Consider the following 21,032-nt stretch of genomic DNA (forward strand, 5'->3'; position numbering starts at 1 on the left):
CGTGCATGATTCACTAACTTATACATGTTGTTTGATAAAGTTCTTAATATGTTGCCTGAATGTGCTATTTACTGCATTTAACAGCACCTAATCCTGAATATCTGTGAAAAAAAATGTGTTGAACTGGTAATTCTAGTTACTTTGCACCTTTAGTGATCAGCCACTACATCTAGGACCTTTGATAATCAAACATCAATAGGCCTGGGAGGAAGCTATGTATTTATAGTTGGCAGAGCAATTTTAAAGATATTTTAAAGAATTTCAAATGTGCACATACTCATGCATTGGTTCTTTTATCAAGGTTTTGGCATGGGCTAAACAACATCAACAGAGACTGGCAGGAGCTCTGGCTGGGCTTATTGCTAACCAGGAATTGCTGGAAGCCTTGCTGTCCTGGTTGCAGTGGGCAGAGACTACGCTTACTGAAAAAGATAAAGAGGTTATCCCCCAGGAGATTGAGGAAGTTAAGGCACTTATAGCTGAACATCAGGTAAGGCATGTTAAGTGACAGGGGTCCTGCACATTCCACAAATGGCGCTTATGTCTCAGCTAGGCTTGGTAATCAAGTGTGAATCTTCTTAGCTATTTTCTTTCCTAATAATTGAATACCTTTTCAGATACTCAGTTGTGTGTTTTGTATGTGTACAATGTGCTTGTAGTTTATTCAACGCAGAGGTAAAAAACCAACCAAACAAAAACTCAGTGCCACATTGTTCTAAAAGCAAACCTAGAACTCCCCGTGGAGCAAGGATAGTAATAATAATTAAAAAAACCCAACACATGAAATATATGATACTGCTGCTGCCTTAGAACTAGTGTAGCAGTGTGGCTTTACCGATTAGATTTCAAAGATATGTTTATGAAGTGCCAGAGGGTGCTGCTGGAGCAGTGGATGCTCAGAGTCTTACCCCAGCTTACACCACAGAGCTGTCTCACTTCTATGAACTGCAGTCTGAACAGCAAGGAACACCTGAGTAGTCAGAGTCAAAATTCTGTTGTACATCACCTCACCATACACAGTTAATAAAGGAGTTTGACAGACTGTTTTTTAGATTTAGCCTTCCTTTAACAGCCAGGCAATAGTGGTCTTGAAAGCTTATATTGCTGAATTTTCTTACCTACAAAACCTTTATCTGTGTCTTTTTTTGTGAGGCTGGCATTGTAAGGGTCTTTCTGTACCATTCTTCTAACTTTGGTGTTTTACTGTTGTATGTGTTTTTCATTCCTGTGGTCACTTTTGTGTATTGTTAATTAAAACCACCTCTATCTGATGGCAGACGTTCATGGAGGAAATGACCAGAAAACAACCTGATGTGGATAAAGTCACAAAGACGCATAAAAGAAAGGCACTTGAACCCACTCCAGTACAATCTCATATTCCTGTCCTTGATAAGGGGAGAGCAGGAAGTAAGTAATGGAAGTATTTTGAGGCAGGTCACACACACCGTAGCTCTATGTATAAAGATAACAGATTACTAATAATTTCCTAGGTTTCGTTAGCTTCTAGTGAAACAGGGTGATTTTTCTAATTATCACTCATTTTTCACTGTGAGGACATTTCTCTCAGCAGACTTGTATTTTTAAACTTTGTCCTTCTTAAATACCTGTTTTTAAAGTGTGCAGCCTTTCATGTGCTATTAAACTTCTAAGTGTCTTTGCAAATATACTGTTATCTGAAAGTGCAAAAAACTTCTTTACATAAAGATGTAGAGACAAAATTTTGCTCTTAGTGTCTGAGATTATATGGATCCGATTAGGAAGTGTGTTCAGTGAAGCTGAATGGAAAGTGAATCATCAAGTGAGGAAATTGCTTTTTTGTCTTTTTAGATATACTTACCCGTTGTATTTTATACTTACCTAAACATGGAACCTGCTTCTAAAATCAGGTTGTTTACTTTTCAACTCTAAGATATTTGCAAAGATCTTATTTAACCTGTGCAACTTCACTAGTGCAGCCACTACTCGCTGCTTCTGGCTGGACAAAAGAGACTTTAACCACCATGTGGTCCTTCCCCAGCAATGGTAAAAAAAAAAGTAAATCCCATTAGATGGAATCATAACACAGTATGGGCTCATTATTTGGGACAGGAAGGAGTCGTTTTAGGAAGGTCATGTGAATGTTTGTTTTGTTTGAACTGCATGAGACTCACACATTTTATCATGTTTTAACAGGAAAGCGTTCCCCAACACCGGGCATATATCCATCAGCAGCCCAGGCGCAAATCGAAACCAAGAATCCACGGGTAAACCTTTTAGTCAGCAAATGGCAGCAAGTTTGGCTTCTGGCCTTGGAAAGAAGAAGAAAACTTAATGATGCTTTGGACAGACTTGAAGAGGTCAGAAAAGGACTGTACAGAATATACATACTTTTTGCATAACTTGTTTACCCTGGATTGTCAATCCTGTAAATACTGTAAACAACTTCCATATTTGTTGTATTATGTTGTATGGTACAGCTAACTGAAAACACTGTGATACACATGCTTTAACGTAGTTTAAAAGCTGTCATTCTCGTTTTAAATGTGAGGAGAGTGAAGATGTTTGAAATGTTTATATAAGTCCTCAAAGAACCAATTATTCAAAAGAACGCAGCTGTTATCTTTTATTTGATTTTCTAGATTGATTGATTTCAACTGAAAAAAGTTATTTCTCTTTTTTTATGAAGCTGAGAGAATTTGCCAACTTCGATTTTGATATTTGGAGGAAAAAATACATGCGATGGATGAACCATAAGAAGTCTCGAGTAATGGACTTCTTTAGGAGGATTGATAAAGATCAAGACGGAAAGATAACAAGGCAGGAATTTATTGATGGAATTCTTTCTTCAAGTAAGTTTTAAAATTATCTTAATGTTGAACTTGGAACAAATATCTCATGAAGTCTTGTCTATATAGTGTAGCCTATGCCATTTATTGTGTTAGAATGTCACAAATTTCCCTTTTGAAGTCATTAATTATGATTAATTTAAACTGTAAGTATTTTACTTGAAACTATTTCTAGATTCTAGAAACTCTTTCTAACTTTTTTACATTGTGAGTCAGATTACAAATGTCACATTTATATTATATTATAAACTAATTAATAGTTTACTGGTTTAATGAACATGGATTGTCACTCCTACAGCACTCTAGCCTCTTCAACAATTACTTTTCATTGATTCATCAGAATAGTAAAACATACCTTACAAAACCTATAGATAATTTTCAAAATGAGTTCGTATCATTTTTATTAAAGAACTTACATGGAATAGTTTCAATTACAGAAGGAAACTGTAATTTCTGAAACCAGTGTTTCCATGAACCATGACCATGTTCATACACCTGTATAGTGAGGATCAATATGTCAAGCAATCACACCAGGAAGGGACTTTTCGTAGCTTTCCTGGTGGATTGGTATTCCTTAGGTATGCACTGTTGGTGGTAACATAAGCCTTCCACATCATGTTTTTGTGTGATCACCTTTCCCTTTAGCAACTGACTCACAAGAGATAAGGGCCTACTACTTAAAGTAATCCTTTATCTTCAGATCAGAGAGATTTTTGCTTTGAGCAGTGAAGATTCAGAATTGGGCTACTTTCAGCATCTCAGATTATTCAGTAGGAGAATATTGTAGTGTATATATTTTCTCCCTGCTTTAGGAAGTGCAGTAGTACAGTCACTGTATGTGTTTTGCATGAAGTGACAGAAGTTGATGAAAAAACCCTGATACCAGGGTTTTAAAACCAAGAGGTTTAACAGCTTACCTATTTAACTCAGTTGCTATCAACCTGGTATAACTGCTAAATACTCATGATCTGATCCCTATTCACCATCTTGAAATTTTCTTTGCTTGTTTCATAGAGAATCTCTGCATGTGTTAGTATTGTGCTGCTGGGAACTTGATCTAAAGGATTTCATGAAACACCGTGCATGTTTCTGCAGTGGAAGGCCTTGTATTCCAAATTTAATTAGCAGTGAAATTCTTGCTTGATCTTTCCTCACTAACAGTTTATCTTCTTAATCTGTGTGGTATTGTATGCACTTTTGAGGGCAAAAAGTTATAAAAAATACATATATCTTACAGTTTAATCTGTGCCCTTGCTTCTGGGTCTCTCTTCGAGACATGCTATGATACTCATTTTAATCCAATGTCTAGGTAACACTGGAGATCTAGATTTATTTTTTTTTTTCCCCAGAAAAACTCCTTCACTCTTTTGAATGTCCTTTGGTTTTTGATAATCAGAGAATCACAGAATGCGAGGGGTTGGAAGGGACCTCGAAAGATCATCCAGTCCAACCCCCCTGTCAGAGCAGGACCACCTAGAGTAGATCACACGGGAACGCGTCCAGGCGGGTTTTGAATGTCCCCAGAGAAGGATAATCATTGTCTATCACCTAGTGCCTAAAAACCTTTTAATATTTGTGATAAAGCCTTTCATTGTAATGGGCTTGAAAAGCCAAAAAGCTTAGCTTTTGCTGTTGTCTTTGGCTTACAGAATTCCCAACAAGCCGACTTGAAATGAGTGCTGTTGCAGACATTTTTGATAGAGATGGTGATGGATATATTGACTATTACGAATTTGTAGCAGCTCTTCATCCAAACAAGGATGCCTACAAGCCTCTCACAGATGCTGACAAAATTGAAGATGAGGTACACTCTCTGCTTTCTTAGACTGCACTCCATTCTACTGGGGTCATTTTCTTTAATTAATCTTGTTTTCACTCCTATATAATTTGAAGTTTACCAGTTACACAAATATTTAGAAATGTGATATTAGCAGTACAGTAATCATCCAGCTGTGGTTTTTTGCAGGTTACAAGGCAGGTAGCTAAATGTAAATGTGCAAAACGGTTTCAAGTGGAACAGATTGGGGATAACAAGTACAGGGTAAGTCTTCTTAAGGACCTTCTTAGTTCTTTCAATTTAAAGATTCTTCGTGTGACATGGTTATGGAAGGAATTAGGTACATTAATTTACAGGAATTTTGTATGACAATTACATGTTTTCTTACTTTAAGCTTGTCTTAATTTTATGGTATTTTTCTTGTTAGAATATATAGGCTAAAAATATGGGAAAATGCTGCTGCTTGTATTTATTTTTGGTGCAACTACTGAAACTGTTTTCATTGTATGGGAGTTTTAAAAGCCAACTGCATGCGTACATACATACGTACACACATGCATACATACAACTTCTCCTTAAAACCCAATCTTTTTGCCTGGATACCTGAAGTGTTTAAACTGTAGCTGATTTTCTATTAGTTTCATAAAAACAGTGATATTTTCCTGTGGTATTGTACGGTAAAAATCTTTTCCTAAAGTGTATTCAATCACTCTTATTCTCCCTTGTAATTTTATTGGAGCACACTGTTCCTTCTGAAGAAGAACAAGAAATGTGTTAGATAGTTGCAGAACAATTTTAGATCACAGAAAAATAAATACCACATTGTAGAGAAAGATCTGCTACCCCTAGATTCAATAACCAGAACAATTTCAGGTGAAATATGCAATATTTGGTGAAGAGAGTTTACTAAATACTTGTAGATGATTTTAAAAGACCACAGAGACAGCAATGGGAAGGAAAAACGGCCTTGAATATTTTCCAATATTCAATCTCCGGATGGCTAGCTACCTGCTCTGAAGTAGATACTTTATTTAGAATGTCTAATGTGTTAGTTTGCATGTGTTCTAGAGTCATATAGAGAATTTCCTGTGAACTAATCGTGTCTTTCTTCCATTTTTCATTTCTTATCAGTTCTTCCTGGGAAATCAGGTATAAACCAGTGGAATGTGTTACGAAGTTTCTTTTTCTTTTTCTTTTTTTCTTTTTTTTTTTTTTCTAACGCATAGTGGTTTAAGCTTGCAATGGTCAGTCTTCTCGCCATCCTTTCATCTTCAGCTAATTCATTGCTGGTCAGCTGTGGTATTTCTTTAAATGCTATGGAGCATTCATTGTCTCAGAATCCTTCCTCTTCAATCCCTCACCTGCTTTCTTTGGCCATTTTCCTCCTTGAGGAGATTACTTTTGAAGGAACCAGATAATGGTCAGCAGCAATTCCCATAGTAAAAAAAAGTCTTGAGCATTTAAAACGCAATTTTAGAATTCCTGTTATTTTATCATTTTCAATTTTATAGCAGAATGCTTCAGAATTCTGTGTTATATTTTTAGGCTATCAGATTAGAGGCTTATCACAGTAAACAAAGATCCCAGTGTCATATCACTTATTTATGGCAAATTAGGAAAAAAATACTTTTATTTTCAGGAAAAAAACTCCCTGTGCAATCAAGCAGACTGATTAAGAAGCTAGCTGATTATTGCTTTTTTCACAGAATGGTTTGGGTTGGAAGGGACCTTAAAGACCATCCAGTTCCAACCCCCCTGCCATGGGCAGGGACACCTTCCACCAGACCAGGTCGCTCAAAGCCCCATCCAGCCTGGCCTTGAACACTGCCAGGGAGGGGGCAGCCACAGCTTCTCTGGGCAACCTGTGCCAGTGTCTCACCAGCCTCACAGGAAAGAATTTCTTCCTAATATCTAATAGTAATTGAAATCTACCCTCTTTCAGTTTGAAACCATTACCTCTCATCCTATCATTACACTCCTGATCAAGAGTCCCTCCCCACCTTTCCTGTAGGCCCCCTTTAAGTGCTGGAAGGCCGCTATAAGGTCTTTATATGCTAACGCAGTGAATCATTAAATAACATATTTTGGAAATAGGCAAATTAAACTCGCTGTTCCAGTTTAGACTACTTACTCTCCCAAAGTGTTTTCAAAGAGCTATGGCAGGTCTGTAATGTATTGGAGCTGTGTTTAAGAATACTTTTTATCAGTTGGGTCATCAGTGAGCCATACTGCAGTGGCACTGTACAGCTACTAGTGCTCACTCGCTCCTGTGGTACATACTGATACACAGCTTCTTGAATTGTTAAGTCATGCTTGCCTGGTAAGAATGGAAATACTTTACACGAACGGGATACCAGATACCATTAGTATCTTATTCATGCTCTTATAAAGGCAGTAATGTGTACAATCCATTCTGGGAATGCTAGTGCTAACAGCATTAGCCATTTAAATCTAGAGATGTTGAAAATGTAGTTGCATTCCTGTTTATTGGCAAAGCGTGTCAAAGTATAGAAGAAAGCAGAGAGAGCAGTGGCTAATCCTACCACATGCCTCAAGTAATATATCTAAGTAATGATTTAGAGTGTTTTCCATGTATAGAACAAGGCCCTGTTTGAAGACTGAAATTATGCTAATCCTCTTATCTGTTATCTGCACTCTCAGATCTGGGATAAATATAGTATTTTTTGAAAGCATCTGACTCTTAATGGTACAGAACAGCATCATAGTAAAAAGCACCTACAGCAAGTCAGCTGAGGCTTCTGTAGTGACATGGTGTTATATAGCTATTGTCAAGAACAGGCCTTTTTGTAGCTTAAACTAGACTTCCTTTACGTTTTTATTCCAGTATTTTTACCTCTGATTATTTGAAACAACAGTAAATCAAGGAAAGTTCATATCCAGGCTATTTTCAAAAGTAAATGGACTGAATTACCATTAGGAAAAATGCCTTAATAGGTACCTGCATTATCCTCTGGAAGCCCCACTGTCTGAATTAACCACAGCCCAGGTGGTTTCCAAAGTGTATCTGACCATTGGTGTAATTGCCTGATGGAGTCCAAGCAAAGAATTAAACTGGAATGGGGAAAAATAAAAGAAAAAAGAAAGATCTTTAGAATCACTAGAAAAAATTCTCCTTAGAAACAAGCCAATGAAAATAAACGGCATCGATTTGGATGCCATTTCCCTTTTTAACTTTGATCTGCGTATGTGAAATGGTTCTTTGTTTGGCACATACTGAATGCACCATTAAAATGCCCTTACAAATAATGCTCATGTGAACGTTCTTATTGCTAACAAAAAAAAATTATTATTGAATTAGGCGGCAAGCTTTGCTTTTGTTTGGTTCCTAAAAGTAATATTCCTTTAAACTTATTCTCTCTTCTTGGCTTAAGTAGTACTGACAACTAAAGTCATTTAACAAGTAGGGAGCACGTTTGTGTCTTTTGCATTTAAAGTCCCCTCACTGGAGCAAGTAGGTACAGTTGAACTATGGCCAGCCTTCTCCAAAGGTCAAAGATTCTCCCAAAGAGGTGTATTTGACTCCTGTTGGTTTCAGTGAGTGCTCTGCACATTTGCGTGTGAGACCACTGCACTTGGCCTGATGATCTTGATATCAAAATAAATATTTTAGTGGCATTGGCTAAAGACTACTGAATTCTTCTGGTTAGTTTTCATGAGACTGTGGGGTCAATGTTTCAGTCATGTTTTCTTTGATCCAGATTTGAACAGCGATACTGCGTACAGGTTTTGTTACACAGGTTCCAAGAGCAAAACGTATGTTAGGCCTGGCCAGCGGCCCAAAGGAAGAATGGGCTAGTACAAGAGTTAGTATGAAACGGGTTTTTGTGTGTCTCTGAATTGTGAAGAACTTTGATATGTAGATGGGGGAGTGACAAACAGTTTATAACAAAGGACAATAATGATAGCTATCAGTCATTCATTGCTTCTTTAATGTTCCCTTCCCCACATTCACCTCGCTATAGGTGAGCAGGGTCCACACTATAACTGAAAATATCCCTATACATGAATCAAGTGATAGAACTGTGCAACACTCATAATGCATTGAATTTCCAGCCCACATACTGGTAGTTTAAAGTGATGCTGCCTTCCTTTCAGCTGACATAATTAAAAACTAGACTGTTGCAGAAGTTTGCTTAAGATTTTAACAGTGAAATAATGCAAATAGGTCTTCATTAATTTGCACAAATGCATACTGTAACCAATTAAATAATGTGTTACTAATTTTGCTTCCTTTATGAGCTCAGACATTTGAGAATCAAGCGTAAAATTAAACCTGAGATTCTTTCTTACCATCCTTTGGATTAATGCAGCGGCATCTGATTTGAAATCTTTAACAGCTTTAATAATCTGCATAAATAAATCTGATTTTTTACCATTTACTAATAATTAAATATCAAAATAAACTTTTTTGAAGTGTCTGATTTTTAACCTGTCAGCGTTGAACTGCATCTGAATGACTGAGACCCTCAGACTGTTGTTTGATTTTTTTAATTTATTTTTTTTTATTGCAGTTTGGTGACTCTCAACAACTGCGCCTTGTTCGTATCTTAAGAAGTACGGTCATGGTTCGTGTTGGAGGTGGCTGGATGGCACTCGATGAGTTCTTAGTGAAAAATGATCCTTGCAGGGGTATGTAACACAACTGTTAAAATGGATATGAAGATAATTATTTGGATACAGTCACCATTCATTGTCTCAAGATGGAGATTGAATTGTATAGAATGCCAATCTCTGTAAACATCATCTCACTAAATGTCATGTAATGATCTGTTTTTCTTAACTTTAAATCCCATGGTTAAGATCCTCTTCACTTGCACTGATGTATGTCTAGAATAACTGTGGTGTCTTCTGCGCAGTTTCTCCAGCGTTAGAGTGGTGTCATTAAGAACTGAACTTAGCCCAGATAGTTTATGTCATGTAAGCTGCTTGTATGACTTGCCAGAGATAGCACACAGAAATGTCCAATAAAACCTTCTCAGCAAGAGAGACATTCTAAGGCAGTGAATCAAAATAAGGCAATTGAATTGAAGAGTAACAACAACAGCGCAAAAAACTTCTCTGGCCAGTGGCTGCACCAAGGCTTTCAGGCTCTGCCTTTGTAGCCCTGTCTTTTCATTGGCATCTTCCCCAGAACCACTTTGCAGAGCCCTGAGCCTTGTACAATTGTAATATGCTGTGATCAGGAGGACTTTGTGCTGTGGGGAAGCAAGGAGCACTCTATAACCGTGCCCACCAGGGCATTGTATCAAGTGCATTGTTTTATCAGTGCACAGCAACATAATGACATCTTAGTTTGTTGGAAGGCCTACTTCTGTAGTGCGAAAGCAGGTTCTGTCTGGCACCGTTCGTGAAGGAACAGCTGGAGGTAGGAAAGAAACCATTTGTGAAGGGATTGGGAGAGACAGAAGTCAAATAGTAGCCAGAGTAGTAAAATTGCAGAAAGTATAATGACGACTGTGTTCAGAGTGAGCTGACATTCTGTAACTAGGTAGTACTATCCTGTTAACTAGCAGCGTTAAATTTACTGCAAATTTACCTCTCAGGGGATCTGTAGGATCTCAATCAATATTATAGTAGCACAAGAACAGCACAGAGGAGTCCAGGAGAGGCAGAGACATCAGCTGTCCTGTAGACCTTACTCTCCAGTGTTAGCTTTCTCACACAGCTTCTACTTTGGGACCAAGGTTTCTAAATAGTTTGATACAGACCTTGAGAGGGTGGAGAGCTTGTATTTGTAGCAATTGTCATGCTAAGTCAAGCATGTAAAATCCAAAAAGAAGCTACCACAACAGTGATATTACATTTATTGGTGTTGGACCACAGGTCTAACTGAAATTTAGCACCTGATTCTGCACCTGCTACTATGGGAGAGTCACATATGCCTGCAGAACAGTGCTTACTTTATACCTTTCTACTTCTATTCCTCAAAAGTGCATGGTAGTGGAAAATTAAACGTACCTCAAAATATCTGACTTCATTGAAGGCTTAATTTGATTAGTTTTGATGTGTCCCAGCCATTTTTCTCAGGCGTATTGGCAGGTAGACTGTGCAATTGCTGCTTGGTTGACAGTGAGAGATACAATACTTAATGACTATATAGTTAATCTATTGGAATTCCTTATTAGTGTCCTCAGATTAAGAGTCCTTCAGAACTTTATCCCCTTCTTTTGAAAAAAACTTGTATTCTATGCATCTTTACAGTATTTTCTATAGTATTTTATCCCTTTTTCATGGGTAATACATGAGCAGATTAGTGAGTCAACACAGTGTGTCTAAGGGAATAGTGATCTCTATAAAATCATCCAGACACTGGACGTTGTGCATTGGTATCTAATTGTAGTCATGTTGAAGTCAGTGATGCAAAGTAGTCATGGATGTCAGTGGTGCCAGTTCAGACTTTTCCTTAAGCACTTCACCTAGCAAATCTGCATGCCCACCAAGGGCTTCTCGTGTGTTCAGATAAATCTCCTTTCAAAGAACTGTTGTCATAAACAGCTTTAAGAGTATTGGACCTAGTTGTGTAAAGTCATTGTAGCTTATATTACTTCTTTATGTCAGCAGATAAGTACCGTTACACAAGTATAGTGGGGACTGCAGCTGAGTCTGTCCAAGGGCTATTTCCTTTTTGCCTAGGAGACCTTTGAGAACTCACCTCAGAGCACTTAGAGACAGCTTTCGCTCTGAGTCCTGTCTTTTGGCCTGGTGCTCCAAGTCTCTTGCATATGCAGCTGCTGTACTTGATTTCTTCTCCTGCTAACGATTTTCTTTAATGTGACCCATGTCCTGTGTCATTTTTTCTAGTTCATCATCACGGGAGTAAAATGTTACGTTCGGAATCAAACTCTTCAATTACCACTCAGCCTACTATAGGTTGGCAAACCCCTCTCTTTGTCTGCTTCTCCTCCTCTTCTCCTCTCTCTCCATTTCCTTCCTTTTAGTATATATACTTTTACCAATATGCTTCACCCATCACATGTAGCTTAATGTATTCCTACATGGGCTGGTGCTTTGCAAGCTAATATTTTTTGACACGCTTGAAGAGTGTTTCAAAAACAATTGTCATTCACACTGACACAGTTAAATGCTAACATGTCTTGCATCTGTTCTTGCGGAACATTCTCTCATATGTGCGTTTGTATGTGTGTGTGAGTGCTTAGCCACCAATCACCTCATCATAGTTTGGATTTTATGTTCATCATTGCATGTTGCCAAACTACATAACTTCATAGTTTTGAATAAATATATTTGCTGCTTTCCTGTAATTTGTAGTTAGCAGTTTCTTCTGGAACGTCCAAGCAAGTATTATTTATTATGAGTAGCTGTAGAGTTAGCAAAACTGCTCATCAGGTTCTGTCTATGTATTAATAGTTGATTGATTAACAATATTTAGCACGTTGAGCATTCCATTATCACGCTGACTTCCTTCGACAGTGGTTCATTCCTGCTGGCATAAAGTGTTAGAATAAGCGAGTTCTGCACATAACTCTTCTGTGTCCAAAATAAATGCATTACACAGTAATGCATTTTATTTATTGTTAAAATGTGTTGGAGTTGGCATGGCAAAAAATGACAATAAACAGCCTTGTGACAGTTTTCATATCTGACTAAATGAACACCTTTCTTTGCTTCAGCTAAAGGGAGGACGAATGTGGAGCTGCGTGAAAAGTTCATTTTGGCAGATGGTGCCAGTCAGAGCATGGCAGCTTTCCGACCGAGGGGCCGTAGATCACGACCCTCTTCAAGGGGTGCGTCTCCCAACAGATCTACTTCTCTGTCAAGTCAAGCTGGCCAGGCAGCTGCCCCCCAAGCAGTTGCTACAAGTACGCCGAAGGTAAGGAGAAACGTACAAAACTGCACGGATTAACAAATGGGGTGTAGATATATTTTTTTTAATTATTTTTTTTTTCCTTGCTCCAGCAATATTGGTGCTTTGCCTAGCTGATAGGGTGGAAGTATCTCAATTTTATTTCATAGTCTGGGCAGAATCTGAGAAGTCTCTTCAGTGTATTTCCTCTCCTGTTTGTTTGCGACACAGGAGTAAAAGAATTGTTCACATTTAAGGTGCTGGATGACCTAACTGGCAGTTTGGGAGTTACTATGAAAGAGCAAATAATCCATTTCGTTTAAAAAATAAGCTCTGCCATCTCTTCGTTTCAGAACATTTGTCATCAGCTTTTTCTGCTTAGTTTTTATTTCTACTGTGAGATTTGATCTCCCTGTGAAAGCCTGGGTATCCTTCTCCATGACATGGTTTTCCATCTACTGTCCTTCATATTTTGATTTACCATTGTTTCATACAGACACCCCATCATTTAACACGCAACTATGGTAAGCCATGGTTGACAAACAGCAAAACGTCAACTCCTTCTAAGCCACCAGAATCCTCAGACTATCAAGGGTCATCTGCAGAGGTACAGTAAGGACAGAGATTCTAGTCTAATGACCTTCCTTCACTAAAGCTGTCACTTCACTAACAGCCACTAGAGTCCCAAGTGCTTCGAAGCTGCCACATTCTTTGCCTATTAATGCATTGTCTTTATTTTAGACCTTTGTTAAATTATTTCTTTCCTCCCTTTTTTTTTTCCCCAAGTCTTTTTTTCTTATGTTCTGTTTGTAATGCTTTTTGACTTTAAGGAAAACTCAGCCTTGATGAATTTGTTTAAAGTGCACATGGTTAATAAATCATAACAGTATGCAATGAACTGGTTGAGCAAATGTGGAAAAGTACTTCTTTTTTTTTTTTTTAAACTAAACCAGTTCGTATACTTTGCAGGTTTATTTCCTAAAATTGTTTACTTTGAGTTCATAAAGTACTATAATAGTCACAAACTGCAGGAATGAGATTCATAAATCATGATCTCCAGTGCAAAACCACTAAATACAGGAATACCCAGTCACTGTTCAGCAGATGGCACAAAAGACTGAGTGTGATATATAAATCTTTCCAACAACTGCAAGTTTTGTTTAGGGGGGTAGTGACCAATCATTGCTCTAATAAGATAGCTATGTCCTGACTTAACAGGAAACGAGCTTTGCTCTTATTTCCAGCCCATGACTTACACAGAAATTGCTAGTGTAGCAATTAGGGTTGTGTGGGCAATTAAGCTGTATGACCAAAATTTGAATGGGCTTGGAGTCAAAGTGTCTCCTCTAGTGTCACTACAGTCAGTGAAAAGATTGAAGCTGGATCAGGCTGCAAACTGACTTGGCATTTGCAGGAGTTACTCTTGCCCTGGGTTAGGTGGAGGGCTCGGTGAAGGGGAGCTTGTGTTTCCATCACCTCTTGTATTTGCTTTTCACAAATCTGCACTTTGATGCCTACTGCCACTCATGTGACATCTTCCAGTGCTAAGTTTACATGACCTCGGTGTGGCTTCACTCAGAGAGGCAGAACAAACTCTTTACTCCCTCCTTCTGTGCAAGTGGGTGCGCTACTCGTGCACACTGCAGGCGTGTGTATGTTTACAGCACTTCAAGCACATGGGGCTGTTGCTTAGAGTGATTAACAGCAGCACAAAGTTGAGTCAGTTGTCAGTTTCTAATATATTCCTGTATTTTCTTTCATCTCTTAGCTGGTAACTGGATTGTAAGATTAATTGATGGTACTTTAAAGGGTTTATAGACATGGAAAGGTGGTGTTCTCATTGAATAACAATGAGGTGAAAGCAGTTGGCATTGATTTCAAATGAGGGCCCTGTGTTTCTCACCTGCCTTTACAACTGCCAGTAGTTTCAGTGAGTTTCTTTTATATAGACCACCATGGCTTAAGATGATGAATGGGACGAGTAGGGTGGGGTAGGTTGCAGTGAATTTCTGGAGGTATTCTGCAGCATTTTCTGCCCAAGAGAGCAGTTACTTTATTTTATATGTAGAGTACATTTGGGTTGAGGGCAAAACTGAAGAACAGGCTTGATCTCTTCTTGCACCAGTGATTCTGTCCTGGTGCCTTGCCCAAAGTGCAGCAGCTTCATCAAGGGTAAAGGAGAGCACTCCCTTTCTCCTTGTCCTCCCAAAGCAGTCTCTGTATAGCAGAGATTTCCAAGGTGAGGCTGCCTGGACACTAAGCGCTTGTACTTGGCTTTAAAGAGAGTTTAACGTTGTGACCGTCCCTGTTGGAGCCAGCGGATTGTCTGCTCCGTAGCATCTCAATGATCTTCCGTTCGGACATGCCAGAAGTGGTCCGAGCTGGCAGCTGCTCCAGCTGCTCCGTACTTAGCTTCAGGCAGCTCCCAACACACTCCTCTGCATCTTGGTTTTCAGTACCTAATTCTACCTCACCATTGTATGGGGATCAAAGGCACAGAACACAGGATCCTGGGATCCTGGTCACTCAATGTGCTGCATTCATCACTGCAATGTTTGCTCTTGTTTTTTGGATATATACTTAGTATTTTTGTGTTGGTTAAATGAATATGAATACTGTAGTTTTCCTCTTATTTGCGTACACCTCCTATCTAGTATGTTACATTCATTTTCAGATTTAAGGATTTAGTTCTTGTGGTTTTGAAAGAAATCTTCCCATTTGGGGCAGGTTGTAAATCAAGACTCATTTTATCTCGTAAACGAGAAAGCAGGCAGGGTAAGACTGTGGAGTAGAGACATTTCAGACAATGCATTGACAACAATTATTTTTTTAATTAGTCCTATGTCTTTTTTTCTGCTTTTGTCTAGCAAAAAGTTTTGAAATTTAGTAGTTTTGTTTTGCCTTCAAAATATTTATAAAATTGAAACAAATGTATTCACCGCTTATAACCAGTCAGACTGGGGGAGAGTCAACTGCAGAAGACATCAAACCTCCACTTCTTGTCTATATTTAAATCATGTACCATCAACTAATCTTATGGGCTTGACTAATTATAAGAAGGTAGCATTTTTCTTTCTTTATATGTGTTGAAATACACACAAAGAATGCTAAAATGTTAGTGTTAAGCAAGCTGTTACAGTGATCTTTTTGTTGGTTTACATTTGGACTGCTTGAAGTACTAACTGCTAAAGGACTGTTCGAAACTTCAGATAATGAAAATGTCCATAGTGACTCAAACCAGTATTTCACAGTGAATGTTATTATGATAATCATATTCTAGGCTGTGTAGTACCTAATACCAGACCTTAGGTTCAGTAGTGACAATTGAAAAAAAATTATTTTATTTTATTTTATATTATATTATTTTATTTCATTTCATTTTATTTTATTTTATTTAACAGGGAACACCAATTCAAGGAAGTAAACTCAGACTGCCAGGATATCTATCAGGGAAAGGTTTCCATTCTGGAGAAGACAGTGGCATCCTGTCGACAGCAGCTACCAGGGTTAGAGCTCAGTTTGCAGGTAAGTGTCTTGACTTTGGAGCTTGATCTACCGCTTGCTTTGTTTTCCGCCTCAATACTTAGGATCATATTAGGGCGTGAGGGAGATGTCAGAAGAGTGAGGAGGAGTGTGAGACCTACTGTCTTCACATTACTATTGCCAGGGGTGTACATTGAATCATGGACTGGTTTGGGTTGGAAGGGACCTTAAAGACCATCCAGTTCCAACCCCCCTGCCATGGGCAGGGACACCTTCCATCAGACCAGGTTGCTCAAAGCCCCGTCCAGCCTGGCCTTGAACACTGCCAGGGAGGGGGCAGCCACAGCTTCTCTGGGCAACCTGTGCCAGTGTCTCACCACCCTCACAGTAAACAACTTCTTCCTAATATCTAATCTAAACCTACCCTCTTTCTGTTTGCAGCCATTACCCCTTGTCCTATCACTACACTCCCTGATAAAGAGTCCCTTCCCATCTTTCCTGTAGGCCCCCTTTAAGCACTGGAAGGCCAGTAGAAGGTCTCCCCAGAGCCTTCTCTTCTCCAGGCTGAACAACCCCAACTCTCTCAGCCTGTCCTCATAGGGGAGGTGCTCCAGCCCCCAGATCGTCTTTGTGGCCCTCCCCTGGACCTGCTGAAGCAAGTCCATGTCTTTCTTATGCTGGGGGCCCCGGAGCTGAACACAGCACTGCAGGTGGGGTCTCATAAGAGTGGAGTAGAGGGGCAGAATCACCTCCCTCAACCTGCTGGCCAGGCTGCTTTTGATGCAGCCCAGGCTGCGATTGGCTTTCTGGGCTGCAAGCGCAAACTGTTGGCTTATGTTCATCCTATCATCCACCAGCATGCCCAAGTCCTTCTCCCCAGGGCTGCTCTTGATCCACTCATCACCCACCCTGTATTGCTACCAGGGGTTGCCCCGACCCAGGTGCAGGACCTTGCACTCGGCCTTGTTGAACTTCATGAGGTTGGCACGGGCCCACCTCTCCAGCCTGTCAAGGTCCCTCTGGATGGCTTCCCTTCCCTCCAGTGTGTCGACCGCACCACACAGCTTGGTGTTTCAGCAAACTTGCTGAGAGTGCACTCAGTCCCACTGTCCATGTCACCGACAAAGATGTTAAACAGTACTGGTCCCAGTGCCAACCCCTGAGAAATGCCACTCGCCACTGGTCTCCACTCGGACACTGAGCCGTTGACTGTGACTCTTTTGAGTGAGACCATCCAGCCAATTCCTGGTCCACCAAGTGGTCCATCTATCAAATCCACGTCTCTCCAGTTTAGAGACAAGGTTGTCATGTGGGACAGTGTCGAAAGCCTTGCACAAGTCCAGGCAGATGATGTCTGTTGCTTTTCCCTTATCCACCATCAGTGTAACCCCATCATAGAAGGCCACCAAATTCATCAGGCAGGATTTGCCCTTGGCGAAGCCATGTTGGCTGTCACCAATCACCTCTTTGTTTTCCATGTGCCCTAGCACAGTTTCCAGGAGGATCTGCTCCATGATCTTGCTGGGCACAGAGGTGAGACTGACTGGCCTGTAATTCCCAAGGTCTTCCCTTTTTCCCTTTTTAAAGATGCGGGTGATGTTTTGCCTTTTCCAATCGGCAGGAACTTTGCCAGACTGCCACAGCTTCTCAAATGGGATGGATAGTGGCTTAGCCACTTCATCCACCATTTCCCTCAGGACCCGCGGATGCATCTCATCAGGTCCCATGGACTTGTGTACCTTCAGGTTCCCTAGATGGTCTCGAACCTGATCCTCTCCTACAATGGGCAGTTCTTTGTTCTGCCAGCCCCTGCCTGTTCCCTCTTCGACTTGGGCAGTGTGGCTGGAGCACTTTCTGGTGAAGGCTGAGGTGAAAAAGTCATTGAGTACCTCAGCCTTCTCCACATCCTGGGTAGCTAGGTCTCCTGTTGCCTTTCTGAGAGGGCCCACATTATCCCTAGTCTTCCTTTTATCACCAGCATACCTGTAGAAGCTTTTCTTGTTAACCTTGATGTTTCTGGACAGGTTTAATTCTGTCAGGGCCATGGTCTTCCTGACCCGTTCCCTGGCTCCTCGGGCACTTTCGCTGTGTTCCTTCCAGGCTACCTGTCCTTGCTTCCACCCCTTGTGGGCTTCCTTCTTTCGTTTGAGTACATCCAGGAGCTCCCTGTTCATTCACACAGGCCTCCTGGCATTTTTGACTGACTTCTTCATTGGGTTGCATCACTTCTTTCGAGCTTGGAGGAGGTGATCCGTGAATATCGACCAGCTATCTTGGGCCACTCTTCCCTCCAGGGCTGCATCCCATGGTGCCCTACCAAGCAGTTCTCTGAAGAGACCAAAGTTTGCTTTCCTGAACTCCAGGCTAGCGTGCTGGCTGTGCACCCTCCTCACAGCCCAAAGGATCTCAGGCTTCACCATCTTGTGGTCACTGCATCCAAGGCTGCCCTTCAGCTTCACATTTTCCACCAGCCCTTCCTTGTTGATGAGGACAAGGTCCAGCATAGCACCCCTCCTCGTTGGCTGATCTGCCTACCACCTGGAGAAGGAAATTGTCAACACATTCCAGGAACCTCCTGGATTGCTTGTGCCCTGCTGTGTTGTCCCTCCAGCAGATATTGGGGTGGTTGAAGTCCCCCATGAGGGCCAGGGCTTGTGAACCTGAGGCTGTCAGTCGCCTGTATCAGTCGTCAGTATCCTAACATAATCAGGATAATGGTTGTCTGTTCACATGGTTGCACAGCAGGTACTTTCAGCTCTCAATGTGCAAATTCATGACTCCAACCTTCTTGACAATAGTGTCTCCAATGTGTCTGCCTAAGGAACTAGGGAAGAAGCATTTACTTAGAAAGGTTCATTTCTTCACAGTGTTCAAGTCATGCTCAGCTGTGATGGAGCAAAGGGGTCACTTAATCATGACTCGTCCATTTCTTTTGAAAGAAGAGCTGCAGGGAGCAGCTGTAGATGACCTTATTAATGGAATATCCCATAGAGATTTTTGAAACAGTGTATGAAAATAGAAAGCAGTGAAGCTGTGCTCTTCCAGGATCTTTGGAGCAGCTCTGTGTAAGGGAGAGGGCTAGAGGGTTAGAACGGAAAGTACCTCCACTGGCTTTCCCTCGCATCTTAAGCCCTGCAGAGCTGTACTGGAAAATACTGTTCAAACAGTACATGGTTTTTAAGTTATAGGTGATGAAAAATGAGCTACCTAAGATTTCAGTTTCAACTTGATGTTCTTCACACATACAGGGAACCAGATTTGTCAAGATTAAAAACATTCAATAAGTAATTTCAAAATTATGAAAAACCACATTAATGGGTTTTTATTTAAGATTCTTTGTTGTGGTTTTTTCTTCATGGCACATTGTCTGAGCAGGTTCTCACTTTAGCGGGCTTGCTGCGAGCTCATTTACTCAGCCTTTTGTTTGGGAGAACGTATACTCTGTCCTTGTTTACTTGCAGCTTTAAACTGGATGGGTTTGATTTTTATAAAAAAAGAGGGGTGCGCACTTAAAAACTGAGATATTCATCTCTATCTCCAAGGTACATATATTGAGAAATCCTGAATGCATGAAGATGCCAGATACTGAATTCTTTCAATTCATAGCTGAGAAAGTGGCAGGGGAAGGAACGGCTCTGGCTGTTGAGCGCGTATACAATGCATGTCTAGTAAGTCAAGAAAAGTTGCCAGGATAACGCATTTTTAATGAGATGTGCTGGTGACGAATTAACCACGTCTCAGCATTTGATCTCACATTTCCTTCTCTGTAGTGGGAGACATGGCATCGTCTAGCTCACCTGGCAGAGGTCTAAAGTTCACAATGAGGAATTTTTGGGGTTGCCAAAGACCTAGGGAAGACCTGCACACCTTTTTCATCCTTACCTCTAACACTGGTGGATATCTTCTCTCCTTCTAGAAACCAGAAGAACTCCAAGCAGACCTGGAAGCCGAGCAGGAAGCAAGGCTGGCAGCAGGTCAAGTAGCCGCCGAGGCAGTGACGCATCTGACTTTGACATTTCAGAAATCCAGTCTGTATGCTCAGATATGTCAGAGACTGTTCCTGCGACAAGCAGACCGACACCCCGAGCAGGTTCTCGGCCAGGATCAGCCAAGCCTTCTAAAATTCCAACTCCCCAGAGGAGGCCGCTAGCCAGCAAATTGGACAAGTCCTTGAAGAGATAATATGATTGGCTCCATAAAGGTCTTTTCCTTTTTCATTCAGTATTTAAGTTCGTAAGATGTAAAATATTATGTAGAAATTATTGTGACATATCGCAGGAGGTGGATTTTTAATTCTGCAGATGGCCTTATTTGTGTATTTGTCTTCTTATTTTATGTGTATAATTTTTGTCAGATTTGTTTTTGTTTATGCCATATCCTGTGAGAAGGGGGAAGAGTTTTAATGTAAACTAACAGTTGTACACAGTAATGTGTAGAAAGTACACTAAAAATAATTGCCGAATGTACAGTGTACTGAATGTACAGTAAGTCTCTGCAACCTCAATAAAATAGGCCTATCACTATGTCATTAGTTAACAGTAAAGGATACCTCATGATTTTTCTTTAACAAAGAAAAAGAGAATACTAAAAAGCCAAAAGACACAATTACACGTTTTGAGCTAACTAAACAAACACTAAAGGATGTCCGTCAAAACTACTAAGGAATACAAACCCACGTTCACAGAACCCTTATTTATACAGCATCTCTCAGAGAACTCACAGAGTTAATTAAGCACCCGCCAGTAATATGATACTCCAATACCTTGCAGCATTTCTGTGCCATTGCTTTCAATGAGGCCAGACACATTCTGGATATCTGAACTATTATTCTGTAAGAATATCGATATAAAGTGCATTCATGTAAATGTGAGGTTTTCTTTTGCTTGAGTGGATGGTAGCACTGTATCATTGAACTCATTTTGTATCAAAGCAATTTTGCTTGCAGAAAGCTCCGAAATAAACATGTCCCTTAACTTTATTTCTATTGTATTTCTTATTTCACAGGAAGATAATTTTCTGTGTTATGTTTTAGGGCATATATCATTTCAGATCACCAGTAATTACCATAGGAACATAGACTTTAATGTAATTTCCCATTATCAGCAGTCAGATTTTGGTTAGC

At 40.2% G+C, this 21,032-nt stretch overlaps 1 protein-coding gene across 8 annotated transcripts in view; it reads left to right on the forward strand.

Moving 5' to 3' along the window:
* Positions 1-20,092, forward strand: part of DST (dystonin) — a 313,666-nt gene extending 293,574 nt beyond the window's left edge. For 4 of the 8 annotated variants that reach the window (XM_086461507.1, XM_086461510.1, XM_086461506.1 and 1 more), the window contains 12 exons: positions 302-490; positions 1,278-1,407; positions 2,173-2,336; positions 2,666-2,828; positions 4,475-4,629; positions 4,792-4,866; positions 5,734-5,751; positions 9,135-9,252; positions 12,255-12,454; positions 12,924-13,034; positions 15,829-15,952; positions 19,827-20,092. In XM_086461507.1, the coding sequence (XP_086317633.1) occupies positions 302-490; positions 1,278-1,407; positions 2,173-2,336; positions 2,666-2,828; positions 4,475-4,629; positions 4,792-4,866; positions 5,734-5,751; positions 9,135-9,252; positions 12,255-12,454; positions 12,924-13,034; positions 15,829-15,952; positions 19,827-20,092 (1,713 nt within the window). Of the gene's footprint in view, positions 1-301; positions 491-1,277; positions 1,408-2,172; positions 2,337-2,665; positions 2,829-4,474; positions 4,630-4,791; positions 4,867-5,733; positions 5,752-9,134; positions 9,253-11,424; positions 11,494-12,254; positions 12,455-12,923; positions 13,035-15,828; positions 15,953-19,826 lie in introns of all 8 variants that reach the window. The other 4 variants (XM_086461505.1, XM_086461508.1, XM_086461512.1 and 1 more) reach the window with 3 other exon arrangements.
* The last annotated feature ends 940 nt before the right edge of the window (positions 20,093-21,032 follow it).

The sequence above is a fragment of the Leptosomus discolor genome, chromosome 2 (genome assembly GCF_034619465.1).
Source record: "Leptosomus discolor isolate bLepDis1 chromosome 2, bLepDis1.hap2, whole genome shotgun sequence".
Taxonomy (NCBI): domain Eukaryota; kingdom Metazoa; phylum Chordata; class Aves; order Leptosomiformes; family Leptosomidae; genus Leptosomus; species Leptosomus discolor.